This window comes from Acipenser ruthenus, chromosome 54 (assembly GCF_902713425.1).
Source record: "Acipenser ruthenus chromosome 54, fAciRut3.2 maternal haplotype, whole genome shotgun sequence".
Classification (NCBI taxonomy): Eukaryota; Metazoa; Chordata; class Actinopteri; order Acipenseriformes; family Acipenseridae; genus Acipenser; species Acipenser ruthenus.
The window spans coordinates 1,418,052-1,436,968 of NC_081242.1; the positions used below are offsets into that span (position 1 = coordinate 1,418,052).

At 47.7% G+C, this 18,917-nt stretch overlaps 1 protein-coding gene across 1 annotated transcript; it reads right to left on the reverse strand.

Annotated features, from left to right (window-relative positions):
• Positions 1 to 9,768: 9,768 nt before the first annotated feature.
• On the reverse strand, positions 9,769 to 17,686 carry nanog (nanog homeobox). The gene is made up of 4 exons (XM_059016984.1): positions 17,307 to 17,686; positions 15,720 to 16,075; positions 13,112 to 13,213; positions 9,769 to 11,827 (listed from the first exon to the last, which is right to left on the reverse strand). Exons 1-4 carry the CDS (start codon positions 17,551 to 17,553, stop codon positions 11,276 to 11,278), a joined length of 1,257 nt encoding a protein of 418 aa, XP_058872967.1. The 5' UTR covers positions 17,554 to 17,686; the 3' UTR covers positions 9,769 to 11,275.
• Positions 17,687 to 18,917: the final 1,231 nt, after the last annotated feature.

The following is an 18,917-nucleotide window of genomic DNA, read 5'->3' on the forward strand; positions in this document are numbered from 1 at the left end:
GGAGGGGAGGGAGAGGGAGGGGGAAGGGGAGGAGGAGGAGGAGGAGAGGTAGGGGCTGAGAAGAGAAAACAAGGAAACCAGTCAATTTAAGGATTGCAACGCAGATTCATTCTCTTGGAACTGTTGTGTCAAAACTCATTTCAAACCGGAAACCCAGTATAATCATGAAAAAAATAACAGACACACACACCCACCTCTCCCAGTTGCTCCCAGTCCATCTCTCTTACTGGTCTCCGGTCCGGTGGGGCAGCTCTTCTTCTCCTCCTCCTCCTCCTCCTCCTCCTTCTCTTCCGTCACTCCCTCGCTGACATCACAGCTCAGCAGACTGACAGTACTCAGTTCCACCACAGGGGCGGCGCTGCTACTCAGCGTGGAGCTGGGCTTGATCCCCTGTTTGTTTAAAACACTTTTAAAGGGGAGCCCGAGACTGCCCCCGTTGGCGCCCCCTAGCCCCAAATTCATCAGGATGCTGCTCAACTGCCCCTGGCCGCTCAAACGAACCAGGGGGGGCAAATTAACCACCCTGAACTGCCCCAAACCGGGGCTGTTCGCCTTACCGGGCTGGGGGGCATCCGAGGGGGGGCTGTAAGCGTTTTGGGGGCCCCTGGTCCCTTGTACGTTAGCCACATGCTTGTCGGACTGAGTGTGGATCGTGAGGTTTCCTTTAGAGTTTGTGGAATAGTCGCACGCCGCACAGTGGTAAGGTTTGAAACTACAAGCGTGGGTCTCCCCCCGTCCCAAACGAGGGTGGGGCTTGCCCGAGACGCAGAAGGGGCAGCTGGAGGGAGAGGGGTTGTTGCTCCCCCACGCCCCCAAGGAGCCCGCCACGCCCACTGCTGGTCCACAGTGCTTCTCTCTGATGTGTGCCACCAGGGTCTGCTGGTATTTATAGTGCCAGTTGCACTGCGGGCATTTCAGAGTCTTGGAGGAGTTTTTGGAAGGCGGGAGGTAGTGCGGGGTGGAGGGGGAGGGGGAGGGGGAGGGGGAGAAGGGGAGCCGGAGGGGGAGAGGGAAGGGAGGGAAACAGGGCCAGCCGGTACCCTCCACCACCTCCCTCCCCGATGCTGTTTCTGTCCCTTCGTTTTGAGGTTTGACGAATGTAGTCCCAGTTGCACTGTCTCTCTCCTTCTCTACCTCCACCTCTCTCCCCTGCCTCTCTCTATCCCTCTCCTCCCTCTCTCCCTTCTCCCTCTCCCCCTCCCTCCCCCTCTCCCTCAGCACACCGGCCTCATCGCTAAAGCTTGGATCTGCGTCTTCATTGGCATCAATCTTTGGGCAAGTTTTGGTTTGAGAGCTAAAGTCGCGAGTTCCCAAAACTCCGATCTCGGGGCTGGAGTTTGCCTCAGACTCAGGGTCAAGGGTGCAATCTGAAGCACAGTTCGAGCTGGCTTGTATCTGAGAGCGGACGGGCTGACTGCTGGAGTCAGGGTCTGTGTGCATATCCACAGAGGCTTTGACGTTAGGGTTTAGGTTGCAGTTGTTAAAGCTAGGGTCGCAATTTTTGGATTCGTTCCTGTCGACGGGGGTAAAGCCATGGGCTTCAGCGGGGTTCCTGTGTCTCTCACCGGTTTCCGGTTCGGCGTCAACGTTTCCGCGGGCGTCGAGCGCGCCGTTCACAGTAAAGCTCCCAGTGGCGGACTGGGAATCGCGGAGGCTCCAGTCGGAGCTCGCGTTTTGGTCGTTTTTAAAGCTACCGTAAAAATCGGTGTTGCCGGAAAAGTCGCGGCGGGTGTGGCTATTTGGTTTGCTGTCGTCTCTCCGATGTTTGGTGTCCGCACTGTCATCTGTGTCCGCGATGACATCATCAATGGCCGTGCAGTCGGCTCCAACAGTGGCACCGTCATTGTAAAACCCATTGCTAGGGCAAAGGTCACCCTCAATGCAGAAGCCATCTTTAGGGTCTTTGTCTCCAGCAGCTTCCTTAAAACGGCCGCCGTCTGGCTGGAAATTGGGGGAAGTTTTGGGGGAAAAAATGCCTCCCTCGTTGGCATCGCGGTTCGTTCTACTCTTGAAGTCAGGGTCGTTGTCAAGTTTGGGGCTTTGCTTTGTCGCGCCGCCACTGGCTGGTGAGACTTCAGGGAGCGAATCAGAGTAGAGGTCACCGCCGGGGTCATTTGGCTGGACGGGAGGGGTTCCCCCAACCTCGGTTTCGGGGCACCCCGGGTAAAGCTTATCGACTTTGGTCGGAAGTTGCGTGAGGTAATTTTGCGGGCTGGCCGTAGAAGCGGCCCCGAGGTCACAGCAGAGGTCGCTAGGAGGGTCTGCTTTCTCTTCACCGTGAGGCTCGGGACCGGTGATCAGGATCAGGCTGACGTTACCCCCCAAAGCGTCGCGCCGAGCGGAAACCGTCTTTCCCGTGGCGCCTGGGCAGTCGCCGGCTGTTTTGGTGCCACATAAAGCAAAGTTTGTTGAGGGGTCAACTGGAAGTTCGTCCGCACGGGCGGCGGTTTCGGAGCTCGGATCGTGGCTGCCGGCTGAGTGTGTACCGGGTTCGGAGTTCGGTTTGGGGTCACGCCGGAGTTCGTCGGCCCTCTTGCTCAGCGAGTCAGCAAAGCAGAGTTCGCGTTGAGGTCGGTTGGCGCCCCGGAGGGGACTGGTTTTGGCTGGGGGCCCCCCGAGGAGGTGAGAGGTCAAAGCGTTGGACGTGTCTGAGGTATCTCTGCTCGGGGTTTGGTTGGGAGGAGCTTCCTCTTCCGTGGCGATCGATCTGCTCCCTGCTCCCGGCCTCGGGCCTGGGCCAGGACTGGCCCCACTCCCCCCCAGGAAGTGATGCGTCCTTTGGAGGTAGTCTGAAGATGGCCGCGGGTCTTTGGTGGAGAGAAGGGAGGGGGAGGGGGGGGGGAGGGGGAGGCGGGGAGCAGGGGGGAGGGTCCGGGGCAGTAGGGGACCCCCCCCAGCGCCCCTCCTGGGCTCCACAGGGGGGCGCTATGACCTGGCTTCATCACTGGAGCAACAGGAGAGGGCAGCTCTCATCTCCCAGCAAGACCTGGGGGGGGGGGGGGGGACAGGAGAGCAGTGGGGTTATTGTGAGTGGAGTTACTGCGAGTGGAGTTGTTGACCTTCTAAAAGTTTACCAAGGTAAATTTGCCCAGTAATTTTACAGTGCATTTACCATAGTTTATCATGCTTTGTAACATGTTTTACTAGACCTCTCTGTGCTTTACAATGCTTCCCTATGCTTTACCAGACCTCTATGTGCTTTACAATGCTTCCCTATGCTTTACCAGACCTCTCTGTGCTTTACAATGCTTCCCTATGCTTTACCAGACCTCTCTGTGCTTTACAATGCTTCCCTATGCTTTACCAGACCTCTCTGTGCTTTACAATGCTTCCCTATGCTTTACCAGACCTCTCTGTGCTTTACAATGCTTCCTTATGCTTTACCAGACCTCTCTGTGCTTTACAATGCTTCCCTATGCTTTACCAGACCTCTCTGTGCTTTACAATGCTTCCCTATGCTTTACCAGACCTCTCTGTGCTTTACAATGCTTCCCTATGCTTTACCAGACCTCTCTGTGGAGGACAATGCTTCCCTATGCTTTACCAGACCTCTCTGTGCTTTACAATGCTTCCCTATGCTTTACCAGACCTCTCTGTGCTTTACAATGCTTCCCTATGCTTTACCAGACCTCTCTGTGCTTTACAATGCTTCCCTATGCTTTACCACACCTCTCTGTGCTTTACAATGCTTCCCTATGCTTTACCAGACCTCTCTGTGCTTTACAATGCTTCCCTATGCTTTACCAGACCTCTCTGTGCTTTACAATGCTTCCCTATGCTTTACCAGACCTCTCTGTGCTTTACAATGCTTCCCTATGCTTTACCAGACCTCTCTGTGCTTTACAATGCTTCCCTATGCTTTACCAGACCTCTCTGTGCTTTACAATGCTTCCCTATGCTTTACCAGACCTCTCTGTGCTTTACAATGCTTCCCTATGCTTTACCAGACCTCTCTGTGCTTTACAATGCTTCCCTATGCTTTACCAGACCTCTCTGTGCTTTACAATGCTTCCCTATGCTTTACCAGACCTCTCTGTGCTTTACAATGCTTCCCTATGCTTTACCAGACCTCTCTGTGCTTTACAATGCTTCCCTATGCTTTACCAGACCTCTCTGTGCTTTACAATGCTTCCCTATGCTTTACCAGACCTCTCTGTGCTTTACAATGCTTCCCTATGCTTCACCAGACCTCTCTGTGCTTTACAATGCTTCCCTATGCTTCACCAGACCTCTCTGTGCTTTACAATGCTTCCCTATGCTTCACCAGACCTCTCTGTGCTTTACAATGCTTCCCTATGCTTCACCAGACCTCTCTGTGCTTTACAATGCTTCCCTATGCTTCACCAGACCTCTCTGTGCTTTATTACACTTTGCTGTGCTTCAGTTTCATTAGGGTGGGAGTTAATATTAGGGTGGTTGTTGCGATATCTGGAGGGGGTAACTGTAATTGGGCAGCAGTGTGGAGTAGCGGTCAGGGCTCTGGACTCTTGACCGGAGGGTCGTGGGTTCAATCCCAGGTGGGGGGGGACACTGCTGCTGTACCCTTGAGCAAGGTACTTTACCTAGATTGCTCCAGTAAAAACCCAACTGTATAAATGGGGAATAATGTGATATCTTGTAACAATTGTAAGTCGCCCTGGATAAGGGCGTCTGCTAAGAAATAAATAATAAATAATAATTGTGTTGCTCTGAGTGAGATATTGGGAGTGAGATATTGGGAGTGAGGTATTGGGAATGGAGTTGCTGGGAGTGAGATGTTCTGAGTGGGTTATTGTGAGTGGGGATATGTTGAGTGAGATATTATGAGTGAGATATTGTGAGTGGGGATATTGTGAGTGGGTTATTGTGAGTGAGATATTGTGAGTGGGGATATTATGAGTGACATATTGTGAGTGGGTTATTGTGAGTGAGATATTGTGAGTGGGGTTATTGTGAGTGGAGTTATTGTGTTTTCAAAGAGGCTGAATAAAAACTAATTCCAATCTCAATACAATGCAGGTCAATCAAACTGACCCCCTCTCACCCGCCCCACCACAGCCCAGCTAATACACCCCCCCCACCCGCCCACACACACACACACACACACACACACACACACACACACACACACACACACACACACACACACACACAGACACACACACACACACACACACACACCCTGTAAACAAGACTATAACATTCCACGGTACAACAAAAAACAAAAGCACAGCCAACTATCCCTTTGTCTGCTTTCCTCATCCCTCCCCCACCCCTCTCTCTACCTCAGTAATTACAAAATGATAGTGTGTAAATTAAAATGAACAATCTCCCGTTCTCCCCCCAGCCTCCTCTCTTCTCTCTCCTCTCTCCTCTCTCCTCTCTCCACTCTCCTCTCTCCACTCTCCCCTCAGCCTCCTCTCTCCTCTCTCCCCTCAGCCTCCTCTCTCCTCTCTCCTCTCTCCACTCTCCTCTCTCCCCTCAGCCTCCTCTCTCCTCTCTCCACTCAGCCTCCTCTCTCCTCTCTCCCCTCAGCCTCCTCTCTCCCCTCAGCCTCCTCTCTCCTCTCTCCCCTCAGCCTCCTCTCTCCGCTCTCCCACCAGCCTCCTCTCTCCGCTCTCCCCTCAGCCTCCTCTCTCCTCTCTCCCCTCAGCCTCCTCTCTCCTCTCTCCGCTCAGCCTCCTCTCTCCTCTCTCCCCTCAGCCTCCTCTCTCCTCTCTCCACTCTCCTCTCTCCGCTCAGCCTCCTCTCTCCTCTCTCCACTCTCCTCTCTCCACTCTCCCCCCAGCCTCCTCTCTCCTCTCTCCCCTCAGCCTCCTCTCTCCACTCTCCTCTCTCCCCTCAGCCTCCTCTCTCCTCTCTCCCCTCAGCCTCCTCTCTCCTCTCACCACTCTCCCCCGGCCTCCTCTCTCCTCTCTCCTGTCAGCCTCCTCTCTCTGCTCTCTCCTCTATCCTCTCTCCTCTCTATTCTCTCCACTCTCCCCCCAGCGTCCTCTCTCCTCTCTCCACTCTCCCCCCAGCCTCCTCTCTCCTCTCTCCCCTCAGCCTCCTCTCTCCTCTTTCCCCTCAGCCTCCTCTCTCCTCTCTCCACTCTCCCCTCAGCCTCCTCTCTCCTCTTTCCCCTCAGCCTCCTCTCTCCTCTCTCCTGTCAGCCTCCTCTCTCTGCTCTCTCCTCTATCCTCTCTCCTCTCTATTCTCTCCACTCTCCCCCCAGCGTCCTCTCTCCTCTCTCCTCCCTCCTCTCTTCTCTCTCCACTCTCCCCTCAGCCTCCTCTCTCCTCTTTCCCCTCAGCCTCCTCTCTCCACTCTCCTCTCTCCCCTCAGCCTCCTCTCTCCACTCTCCTCTCTCCCCTCAGCCTCCTCTCTCCACTCTCCTCTCTCCCCTCAGCCTCCTCTCTCCTCTCTCTCCTCTCTCCCCTCAGCCTCCTCTCTCCACTCTCCTCTCTCCCCTCAGCCTCCTCTCTCCTCTTTCCCCTCAGCCTCCTCTCTCTCCTCTCTCCCCTCAGCCTCCTCTCTCCTCTCTCCACTCTCCCCTCAGCCTCCTCTCTCCTCTTTCCCCTCAGCCTCCTCTCTCCACTCTCCTCTCTCCCCTCAGCCTCCTCTCTCCACTCTCCTCTCTCCTCTTTCCCCTCAGCCTCCTCTCTCCTCTCTCTCCTCTCTCCCCTCAGCCTCCTCTCTCCTCTCTCCACTCTCCCCTCAGCCTCCTCTCTCCTCTTTCCCCTCAGCCTCCTCTCTCCTCTCTCCACTCTCCCCTCAGCCTCCTCTCTCCTCTCTCCCCTCAGCCTCCTCTCTCCTCTTTCCCCTCAGCCTCCTCTCTCCTCTTTCCCCTCAGCCTCCTCTCTCCACTCTCCCCTCAGCCTCCTCTCTCCTCTTTCCCCTCAGCCTCCTCTCTCCTCTCTCCCCTCAGCCTCCTCTCTCCTCTCTCCGCTCTCCCCTCAGCCTCCTCTCTCTTCTCTCTCCTCTCAGCCTCCTCTCTCCCCCAGCCTCCTCTCTCCTCTCTCCCCTCAGCCTCCTCTCTCCTCTCTCCGCTCTCCCCTCAGCCTCCTCTCTCCTCTCTCCGCTCTCCCCTCAGCCTCCTCTCTCTTCTCTCTCCTCTCAGCCTCCTCTCTCCCCCAGCCTCCTCTCTCCTCTCTCCTCTCAGCCTCCTCTCTCCTCTCAGCCTCCTCTCTCTCTCCGCTCAGCCTCCTCTCTCCTCTCTCCCCTCAGCCTCCTCTCTCCTCTTTCCCCTCAGCCTCCTCTCTCCTCTCTCCGCTCTCCCCTCAGCCTCCTCTCTCCGCTCTCCCCTCAGCCTCCTCTCTCTCCTCTCTCCTCTCAGCCTCCTCTCTCCCCCAGCCTCCTCTCTCCCCTCAGCCTCCTCTCTCCTCTCTCCACTCTCCCCTCAGCCTCCTCTCTCTCCTCTCTCCTCTCAGCCTCCTCTCTCCCCCAGCCTCCTCTCTCCCCTCAGCCTCCTCTCTCCTCTCTCCACTCTCCTCTCAGCCTCCTCTCTCCCCCAGCCTCCTCTCTCCTCTCTCCTCTCTCTCCTCTCTCCTCTCTTCTCTCTCCTCTCAGCCTCCTCTCTCTCCCCCAGCCTCCTCTCTCCTCTCTCCTCTCTCTCCTCTCTCCTCAGCCTCCTCTCTCCCCCAGCCTCCTCTCCTCTCTCTCCTCTCTCCTCTCTCAGCACCAGTGAAAATCTGTTGGTTTTAGCCTTTTTGATAGTACTGGGTTTGTCTTGGAAATAAAGCACGATTTAAAACGATTTAAATTCAATTGAAAACTCGGAGCAGATCAATATCGCAGCTCCAACACTCACTGGCGCTCAGACAGACAGACAGACAGACAGACAGACAGACAGACAGACAGGAAATTCAATGTTGTTACTTACAGATTTGGTTGTTCAATGTGAAATCCATCTCTCTCTCTCTCTCTCTCTCTCTCTCTCTCTCTCTCTCTCTCTCTGGCTTTGTCCTTTATTTTGTTTGTTTTCGGAGCGTAAATCCTTGTCAATCCTCTAGCCCACAGAGACGCGGTGTGTTGTGTTGTTAATGCTTTTTCATTGATTTTTTTCAAAGCCTTTATTATGTGTCCATTCACAACATAAAGACAGCCTGCCTCTCTCTCTCTCCCTCTCTCTCTCTTTTCAACACAATAGAATAATCAATAGATATTCGTCAAGGATTGGGGGGGAGGAGGGGGGAAGGACTGAGCAGGTGCATTGTGGGAAATGTAGTTTTTTAGTTTTGGTTTTGTAGGCTGGTGTTCAGATTGATAATAGAAACTGTTCAGATTTAAGTACTTGCTTATCAATTCACATTTGATGAATACCAACACAGCAGTGACATCAAAAACTGCGCCGGGCAGCGTTCAGTTAAAATGAGCTTCTCGAAGCGACAGGAAATGACTTCCACTGAAGACGACGCGTTTTTGGTTTGTTTGTCGGTCAATTCAATCGGCTTCAAACGAACGACCGCAGCGATTATTAATATTATTATTACGCGTCTAAAAAAAAAAAAAAAAATAGCAAATTATAAATCGAGGGACTTATAACCGAAATTGAAAACAGGAATGGACGTCGAAAAGTATTTTTCGACGTCTTTAAGGAAAAGGTTTCTGGTTGAGACGCTTGTCTTATGAGCTATCCTTGCACTTTGTCATTGTAGATATAACTTGCTGTGATCCTAACTGGCTGCATCCTAGTTCATATTGTATTCTAGCAGTATTGTGATTTAGCCCTTGCTGTAAACTCCACTGTGTTTAAATATGAAGCTTGCATTGTAACCCTGTGCTGCCCTGTGACGCCTGTGTGAGTCGCCACTGGGATTAAGGTGTCTGACAAATAAATAAATTAATAATAATAATAATAATAATATAATCAACGACTTCAGGATCTTGATGGGAGTTGAATTAAACAATCTCGAGCAGGGTTGGAACCAAGCCCAGGAATGGAATCGCTCTCCAGGATCGTGACTGGCCAGAATTCGTATTGAAAGCATTGTAACTCAGATTACGTGTGTGTGTGTTTTTTAATGTTTTGGTAAAGTCTGTGTGAAGTGCTTTCTTCAACTGTCTTTACAATCTTAAAACCCTCGGGGACCCCTGTGCTCCCCTGACTGTGCGACTCCCCCCCTGCACACCACGCGGCTGTGCCTTTACCAGGGGAGACCCTCGGGGACCCCTGCGCTCCCCCTGACTGTGCGACTCCCCCACTGCGCCCCACGCGGCCGTGCCTTTACCAGGGGAGACCCTCAGGGACCCCTGCGCTCCCCTGACTGTGCGACTTCCCCCCTGCACACCACGCGGCCGTGCCTTTACCAGGGGAGACCCTCGGGGACCCCTGCGCTCCCCTGACTGTGTGACTCCCCCTGCACACCACGCGGCCGTGCCTTTACCAGGGGAGACCCTCGGGGACCCCTGCGCTCCCCTGACTGTGTGACTCCCCCTGCACACCACGCGGCCGTGCCTTTACCAGGGGGGACCCTCGGGGACCCCTGCGCTCCCCTGCCTGTGTGACTACACATACACACACACACATATATATATATATATACATACACACTGAGCAAAAGAAACTTATCACTTACACCAAAAACATTTTGTCACGGTCCATCATTCATCTATCTATCTATCTATCTATCTATCGAGAGAGAGAGAGAGAGAGAAGCAAATTGATCAGAACTTCAATTTGAAGTCAGTAGATTTGCACCAATACTCAAATATTGATATATATCAATCCCTCATTTAATTCACATTAACATGGAAAAAAAAAAAACTGTCTGTGCACAAGTGCAAACACTTAAGGACTAGAGAATTACGTTATTAAAAAAAGGCACATTTTATTATAAAACCAAATTATTTTACAAAATCGCAGTTGCATCAATACAGTTTATATAGTCTTTTTTTTTTACAATTCAAATCAACCAACACAGGATCAGGATGGTAATCAGACTCCTATTCCACAGCAGTGTGATCCATTCCAGGTTTTACTGCTACCAGCTTGATCAGCCCCCAGTGTGTCTAGCTAACAAGCTCAGGTGTGTCTGATTTATTAAACTCCCAGTGAAACCAGGACTGGATCACACTGCTGTGCAGCGGGAGTCTGATTCCCAGCCCTGGAGGGTGTGCATTAAATTAATTTGGAAGCAGCGTATTTTTAAAAAACTCATTTCTTCCCTCTCATCAGCACATAAGTCTCATATAAAATTTCTAATATACACTGTCTTCTCTGTCCAGACAGTTGCAGCCCCAGAACTACAGCCCCCACAATCCCTTACTGATTACAGCTAGTGCAGAGGCATGCTGGGACTTGTAGTCTGTTACACAACTACAAACATGGCAGAAAGGTTTGAGCTGGTGTTGAGGGCAGGTCATTTAAAAAAAGCACAAGAAAAACTCAAATCATGAAGATTAAAAGCCAGTTAGAAACATTTGTCTCCTCTTGGTTTAATAAGTTTAATAGGAAAAAGGTTTTATAAAAGGTTATTATTGCAGTATCCAAATACATTACAAGTCAGGTCTGAATTGCAGCCTGGCTGAACTGAATTCTCCCTGTTCAAGCAAACCAAATATTCAGTTCTGCCCTCTCCTACCTCAACACCAAGACTTGAGTTTAAACTGCTTTGGTTTCTGAGAAACACAAAACTTAAAAGCTAAAACACAACTTTGCCTTTAAAGGGTTTTCTCCGAGGTAAATTTACATTTCCTTCAAGAAGCACTGGTTGCCATTCACATGCATTTCATTTCAACAAGCACTTTGGCGCCACCTGGTGGCAAAACACAGCAGCTGCATCATTTACATTTTTTTATTATCGTAGTAAATAAGATTTGAAGGAATTACACTTGGTGCAAAACTACGCCCCCCCCCCCCCAAAATTAGAACCTTTAGAATACAACTGCCAGTACACCCCAAAAACTACAGCCCCCACAATCCTTCACCGATACTGATGAGGCATGCTGGGAGCTGTATTCCAAACCTGGCCACTGCCAAACTGTTTACAACCCCCTAACCACTCTGCAATTAAACAGAAAAAACTACAGTTCCCATCACCCCCCCCCCCCCTCACCCAAAGCATGCTGGGAACTGTAGCTTAAAACACTGGTGATTGGAGGAGGGAGCACGATTGCAACCCTTCTGGTCTTTAAAAACAGAAGCAACATTTTAATATATACACACGCAAGCAAGCAGTATATTTTTGCAACTTCAAGAGACATATTTCTCTTTTGGATTTAAAAATAAAAATATTGCACAACACCAACGATTAACAAAAAATTAAATAGTAATTTTGCGCACGTGTGTGTGAGAGAGAGAGAGAGTCTTTCTATATTAAGAGATGCTATTATCTCTCCTGTACAGCATTTGCTCAAGTCCGTAATGGTTATAGTTGGGCGCTGGCGGTGGCATTTGCTGCTGCTGCGGATACCCAGAGTAGTGATTCCTCAAATGGCCACCAGATGTCACTGTTACCTGCTCAAGAGGCTGATAGAGAAACTGAGGAGGCTGAAGCTGCTGGGCATACTCAAACCGCAACGACCCTCCATGACCACCAGAGGGCAGCGTGGCCCAGCCTTCTTCACTGCTGCTGCTGACTGTCCTCTGATGGGGTGGAATAGCGGGGGTAGCAGTGCAAGACGCAGGAGAGTCCGGGGAGTATTCAGCAGCCCCTTCCTCGTCCCGTGGGGAGATGGGGGTTTGGTAGGGGTGCTGGGAGGCGTACAGGGGTACGGACCCAGAGGGGCTGTGTTTGGGGTAATCTGAGGTTGGGTGTGGAAGCGGCTGGTACTTTGGGTCCCCGGGAATTAGCCCCCCTTGCTGGCTGTAGTATTCTGAAGGGAGGGCAGCTTCGCTGGGAAGATTGGGGTAGGGCCATTTCGACAGCTGTTGGGAGAGAAAAGAATGAATATTTAATGGAGAAATGCTACGCAAAAGTACTGTATCCAAAAAATGTGTGGATTGTGTTTGAAACTGGCTTTAAAAACACAAGAAATATAAGGAGAGGCGTTTACAACCACCTAAACCCTCGCTGTATTAAAAACTACATCTCCCATCACCCCTCACAGATACCAAAGCATGCTGGGAAATGTAGTTTCAATTCTGGTCGGAGGGGGGCACACTGAAACTCTGCTCGCTACAATTATTATTATTTATTTCTTAGCAGACACCCTTATCCAGGGCGACTTACAATTGTTACAAGATATCACATTATTTTTACATACAATTACATTATTTTTTTTTTTACATACAATTATACAGTTGGGTTTTTACTGGAGCAATCTAGGTAAAGTACCTTGCTCAAGGGTACAGCAGCAGTGTCCCCCACCTGGGATTGAACCCACGACCCTCCGGTCAAGAGTCCAGAGCCCTAACCACTACTCCACACTGCTACAATAATTAGGGCGTCTTCGGCTGAATTGTGTTTCTAAATTTGGGTGAACGCTTTTTAAAAAAAAAAAAAAAAAAAAAAAAAAAAAAGTGGACTTTTTTATATAATATATATATATAAAATAAATAAAGAATCCAGGTAGAAATTGGGTTTTCTTTACAGAGAAACAAATGCCTCAGTACAAAGTTGTTAAGAGTTGAAATCTCCCAATGCTTGTATAAATTCCACACATTGGGGTATACAAACCTTTGATGGCATCTCTCTATCTGAAAGCATATACGCTGTTTCACAAAGAAACGAGCCACTGTTGCATCTAAATGTTCTCTGCTTAAAACACACACCCATAAAAACGAGCGTGCAACAAACAGCAAAAACATTGAAGCTGTAGTGCTGTAATTTTGAAAAGCCTAAAAAAAATTACACTAGATTCACTTCCCATCACAACTGTGCATGCGTGTATTCATATACAGTATGTGTCTATTCGGAGAGTTTGAGTTCAACCATTCGGGACAGGGGGGTGGGGGGGGGGGGGGAGAAATCGGATAAAACCTGATAAAATCAGACACCCCAACTATAATATAGATTACAGAGGTAACCACGCAGAACATTAGAATCACCAAAACAACCTGAATGTCTAAGAGTCGAGATGTAGCAAAATGACCTCATTTTATTTCATGAACAAAAATTATATATATATATATATATATATTATATATGATATATAAAATAAATAAAAAAAAACACAATGCATGCTAACTGGGGGGGGGGGGGTCCCTTACCGGTGCATTAGCGGAGATATTGGGGTACCTCTCCGACACCCAGCTGGAGTCTTTCTGGTGCCTCTTAAACTTCATCCTCCGATTCTGAAACCAGGTCTTAACCTGAGGAGAAAGAAAGGCTGTTAAATTTAGTAACAGGGCGGGGGTCCCCCCCCCAGGGGGCTGTTAAATTTAGTAACAGGGCGGGGGTCCCCCCCCCAGGGGTCACAAATGGAGATTAGATAAAGAGGCATTCAGAACAGAAAATAGGAGGCACTTTTTTACACAGAGAATCGTGAGGGTCTGGAACCAACTCCCCAGTAATGTTGTTGAAGCTGACACCCTGGGATCCTTCAAGAAGCTGCTTGATGAGATTCTGGGATCAATAAGCTACTAACAACCAAACGAGCAAGATGGGCTGAATGGGGCCTCCTCTCGTTTGGAAACTATGCTCTTATAAAGCAGTGTGCTGGTCATGGGGGACGACAAAATTACTGAACCAACAAATGTATCCGGACAAAGGGGAGGCAGATTTCAAATCAGGTACGGACAGTTTTACACGCCGCATTTAGTTTTAAATAAAAAGCACAATTTGTTTTTCCAAGCCACAAAAGGAGGCCGATTGCATTCCTGCCCCTTGCTCGAACACTTTGTTTAAAATAAAGAAAGAAAATCGCTACCTTATCCCAGTTTTTCATGGATGTTTTTGCTACAGTCCGAGTTTCCATGGTTACTTAAATGTAGCTTTGATTTTTTTACACTGGAAATGTATTTGCTTACGATTGTAAGTCGCCCTGGATAAGGGCGTCTGCTAAGAAATAAATAATAATAATTTGCTTCTCCAGATGGGTTATTATTGGGTAACCCCTGTATTAAACCAGTCTATGCACGGGTTGGAACAAAGACCTGGAGCGGATCCTGGGCAACCCCTGGAGTGGATCTTGGGTAACCCCTGTATTAAACCATTCTATGCACGGGTTGGAACAAAGACCTGGAGCGGATCCTGGGCAACCCCTGGAGTGGATCTTGGGTAACCCCTGTATTAAACCATTCTATGCACGGGTTGGAACAAAGACCTGGAGCAGATCCTGGGCAACCCCTGGAGTGGATCTTGGGTAACCCCCGTATTAAACCATTCTATGCACGGGTTGGAACAAAGACCTGGAGCGGATCCTCGGCAACCCCTGGAGTGGATCTTGGGTAACCCCTGTAATAAACCATTCTATGCACGGCTTGGAACAAAGACCTGGAGCAGATCCTGGGCAACCCCTGGAGTGGATCTTGGGTAACCCCCGTATTAAACCATTCTATGCACGGGTTGGAACAAAGACCTGGAGCGGATCCTGGGCAACCCCTGGAGTGGATCTTGGGTAACCCCCGTATTAAACCATTCTATGCACGGGTTGGAACAAAAACCTGGAGCGGATCCTCGGCAACCCCTGGAGTGGATCTTGGGTAACCCCTGTATTAAACCATTCTATGCACGGAGCCCTCAAAATAACATTACGATTTTCACAGTGCTAAACTATTTCAAAAAAAATCCGCAACAGCATTCGGGGTTGGCAGGGGGATAAAACAAAGCATTATGGGATGTAGTTACACGTGTTTTTGTCTAGATCAGCGGTTCCCAACCTCGGTTCATCACAACTGAGTTTCCGATTACCGGACTAGACACCTGAACCGAGAATTGGCTTAAACTCGACCTTTGCAATTGTTCATAACAAGCAACAAGGTCTTATTAAGCAAATTATCACGTATTTATGCATTTATTTATTAGCAGACAAACAGGTACACTTTAACTTACAAACTTAACGTACATTTGTATTTTACAACTGTTACAAAATACCAGAAAGTACAGGATTAAACATTAATTACGTGCGTTAAATGTATAAATTACCAGATTACAAAATAGATCGGCTTTTTGTATAAACCCGTGACGCGCACATCAGACTGATTAATAACCAAACAATACAGAAATTTATTATTATTATTTTTATTTTTTTTAAATGGCACAATCGCTGTGTTTCTGGGATGTCTGTTGTGTTAGCGATTGGGATGCACTGGTAAAAGTTTAGCATTGTTTTTTTAATTTTTGTGAACCTTTCCAAATGAACAAATGTTTGTATCCTGGGACACTATCACCCTTCATGTAAATGTGCTTTATTTTGCTCTTATCAGCCCCCTATTTTACTGCATTTAATCCTGTACCTCAGAATATTGTAATCTGCCAAGTGTTTAATCTGTAGTATTTTGTATTTAATCACATCCTGATGTAACTATCACTATTTAATCATATCCTGATGTAACTATCACTATTACCTGCTGTATTATTGAATTGTGGTTTGTCAAACTTGTACTTTGCTTGAACAAAAGTTATTGTATTTCTTGCTCTCATTGTATTACTTTATTATTATTATTATTATTTATTTCTTAGCAGACTACTTTTATTGTAACGCTTGAAATGTTTTTGCTTACGATTGTAAGTCGCCCTGGATAAGGGCGTCTGCTAAGAAATAAATAATAATAATAATAATAATAATAATAATAATAATAAATAAATAAATAAACAAATAAATAAATAAATAATAATTTAAAAAAAAACACTGTTATATATTTAAAAAAAATGTACCTGTTTGTATGTGAGGCCTATCATCCCCGCGAACGTCTTCATCTCCACGGGGGTCAGGTACCTTTGCACCTGGAAGCGCTGCTGGAGAGCCTGCATCTGTTCCTGGGAAAAAGCGGTCCGCGGCTTGGCTTTCTTGGCTTTCGGTTCGTCCGCCGCCGCCGCCATGTTGATGAGGTCTCCCTCCGGCGCGGAGCCTCCGTCACCGCCCAGCCGCAGCCGCGGAGTTTCCCGGGGCTCGTCGCCGTCCTGGAGCGTGGAAGACAACGGCTCGGCGTCGAGGGAGCTGCCGCTGCATTCGGACTCTTCCAAGCCCTGGACGGATTGAGGCGCGTCGGGGCCGTTTGAGCACCAAGACTCTGCGCGGAGACATTTTATACGGTTTTATTTTTCAAATTAGTTTATAGGTTCTGCTTAAAAAGACGGTTTGGGGAATTACGTACACAACTATTTGTGTATTTAACAGAATTTGAAAAAAATAAACAAAACCCGCTTCTGAATTGGTCAGAAACGGCAAGTATAAATTTGTTCAGTCTTCAACTATCTTATAACGCGGAGCATATCAATGTGCGGTGAAACATTTAATGTGATAAATACATAAATTAATTTTAAAATTGTATTAGTTACATAATATCGGCCTATTTACTGGAGTCTGATAGATGCCGGTTGACAAGTGAACCGTACATAATATTCTGAAATAAAATATGATGATTGCATTTAACCTATTTTTTTTTTTTAATGAGAAATAAAACAAATACAACTGAAAAAAAAGTCACATAAAAACGAGAGACTACAGAACTACAACTCCCATCATCCCTCGCAGTTATTTGCAGGCGGTTTAAGGCTCGCTGGGGCTGAGTTGGTGCGCGATATTTAACTTTTCATCAGTATAAACAGATTACTACGGGTTTAAAACAAAACTTACCATCTCCCATACTATATTAAATCGCATCTTAGCATATGCACGAAATACATATATATTTTTTTTAATAACGTAGTTATAGCGTTGGAACACACTCGTCCTTCACTCGGTTGTAAATAAATACATTCTAGTCTCTATATGGGAGACAATTGTATTTTCTTGCACAATTGTATTAATACTCGTACTGCGATTTTTGAAATGCATTTTTGTTTACGAGTGTAAGTCGCCCTGGATAAGGGCGACTGCTAAGAAATAAATAATAATAATAATAATAATAATAAGGGCATGATCGTCCTGCTCCCCCCTCAATCCCATCCCATATAAAAAGAACACACATTTCTCATGAAATATATTTGTAAGCCAAATGGTAAGGAACCGCTTTGCATACAATTTCTATATTTCACTACCCGATAACTTTCTCTTAAAAAAAAAGTACCTTCAAGCAACGCTCTGCCCCCTAGCTCAAATATATATCCGTTGAGGTTTTAAATAAATCGCCATTATCTGCTGTTAATAACTTCTAATATATAACTGGTGCAAAAATATTAGTTTTTAATTGCAAACCGTCTTGTGTGTGTGTGTATAGTACACGGTAGCGCTAATAAATAAAATGTCTCATTGTATATATATAAAAGGAAATCAATCCGTACTTAAGATGAATCTCTTACCGGGACTTTGCGGTTCTTTATCACCCGAGTCGCTGCTTGCTTTCTGCCCCGCATATGCCGGAGACAGGTCCGGCTGTGGGGTTCGTGTCCCGGGTCCCGGGTGCTGCCCAACGTCCATCACAACGCCACTGCCGGCGGGACCCCAGTAGCCGGCGTGGCTTGCCTGGTGGTCCGGGTAGAGCAAACCGTAGGCGTAAGCGTGGTACGAAGAGGCTGGGGCGATGCAAGAAGTCTTCCACTCCTCCATTACCTATATCTGTTAAAACAGCGGGGTTTAAACGGCGGCTGCTCAAAAGCAGCAAATGCAGACGCCGCCGGGCACGCTGCAATAAAAAAAATAAATAAATTAAATTGCCAGGTTATCGTTCAGAATGTTACGTTGGCGGGGAGGGCGGTCGGTATTTATAGTGGGGAGTCAGCGAAAGGGGGGGGCGTGTACTGTGTGCCTCACCTGTAGCCAATGAGAAAAGATGTTTGTTTTCTTTAACACCTGGTAATTTGTAGTCGCCCCCCCCCCCCCCCCCCCCCCCAACACCCTCCCCCCCCCCCCCGCTATCCGTCGCGCACAAACAATATTCAAATGCTAATTTGCTGTGGAGACGTTTGCTGTTAATCCGCTAACGGGGCGACAACAACGCCGGGGGGGGGGGGGGGGGGTGAAGTTTCACCTCTTTTATGCAAAGTTTAAAAAAAAATAATACGTACACGAATTGTTAAAAAACATAAAATAGGACGCGGAGAGAGAGAGAGAGAAACCCTATAAAAAGCGCAGCGCATGCGCAACACACAGTTAAATTTAAGGGTACCAAACCGCTCCTTAGTGAAATGGTCGCGTGTGTAAAATAAGATAAAAAAATGCCGAAAATTTAAAATAAAACGCGCAGCGCCGACAAATAATTAAAATAATCTGCTAGTGTGTGACACGCGTGGCAAAGGAGATCACACTGGGCAAATACAGTAAGCCACTTACACGAGATGATACAGAAGAGGTGGGGGGTGCGGCGGGGGGGGGGGGGGGGCTTGGTTATAGTCAGTAAACAGCTCACGTGACCCCCCCCCCCCCCCCAAAAAAAAAAAAACAATATCAGAACTCAAGCTGCACTTTGAGAAGTTAAGGGGGTTTTTTTTACGGTTCTTGGTACCATGGCAACAAAAAACGTATAAATACCCGTGTTTTTTTAAACTCTCTTGACCAAGGCGTGTTAAACTCTGTTTGTATCCTGGGACACTATCACCCTTCATGTAAATGTGCTTTATTTTGCTCTTATCTGCCCCCTATTTTACTGCATTTAATCCTGTACTTCAGAATACTGTAATCTGCCAAGTGTTTAACCTGTAGTACTTTGTATTTAATCACATCCTGATGTAACTATCACTATTTAATCATATCCTGATGTAACTATCACTATTATCTGCTGTATTATTGAATTGTGGTTTGTCACACTTGTACTTTGCTTGAACAAAAGTTATTGTATTTCTTGCTCTTATTGTATTACTTGTATTGTAACACTTGAAATGTATTTGCTTACGATTGTAAGTCGCCCTGGATAAAGGCGTCTGCTAAGAAATAAATAATAATAATAATAATAATAATAATAATAATAATAATAA

Excerpts from the sequence above, each read along its gene's own strand:
- nanog (XM_059016984.1), bottom strand. The coding sequence starts at position 17,553 with ATGGAGGAGTGGAAGACTTCTTGCATCGCCCCAGCCTCTTCGTACCAC. Across the intron at positions 16,076-17,306 it reads TAAAGAACCGCAAAGTCCCG|AGTCTTGGTGCTCAAACGGC; the intron begins GTAAGAGATTCA and ends GTCTCCGCGCAG. Across the intron at positions 13,214-15,719 it reads TAGGCCTCACATACAAACAG|GTTAAGACCTGGTTTCAGAA; the intron begins GTACATTTTTTT and ends CTTTCTCCTCAG.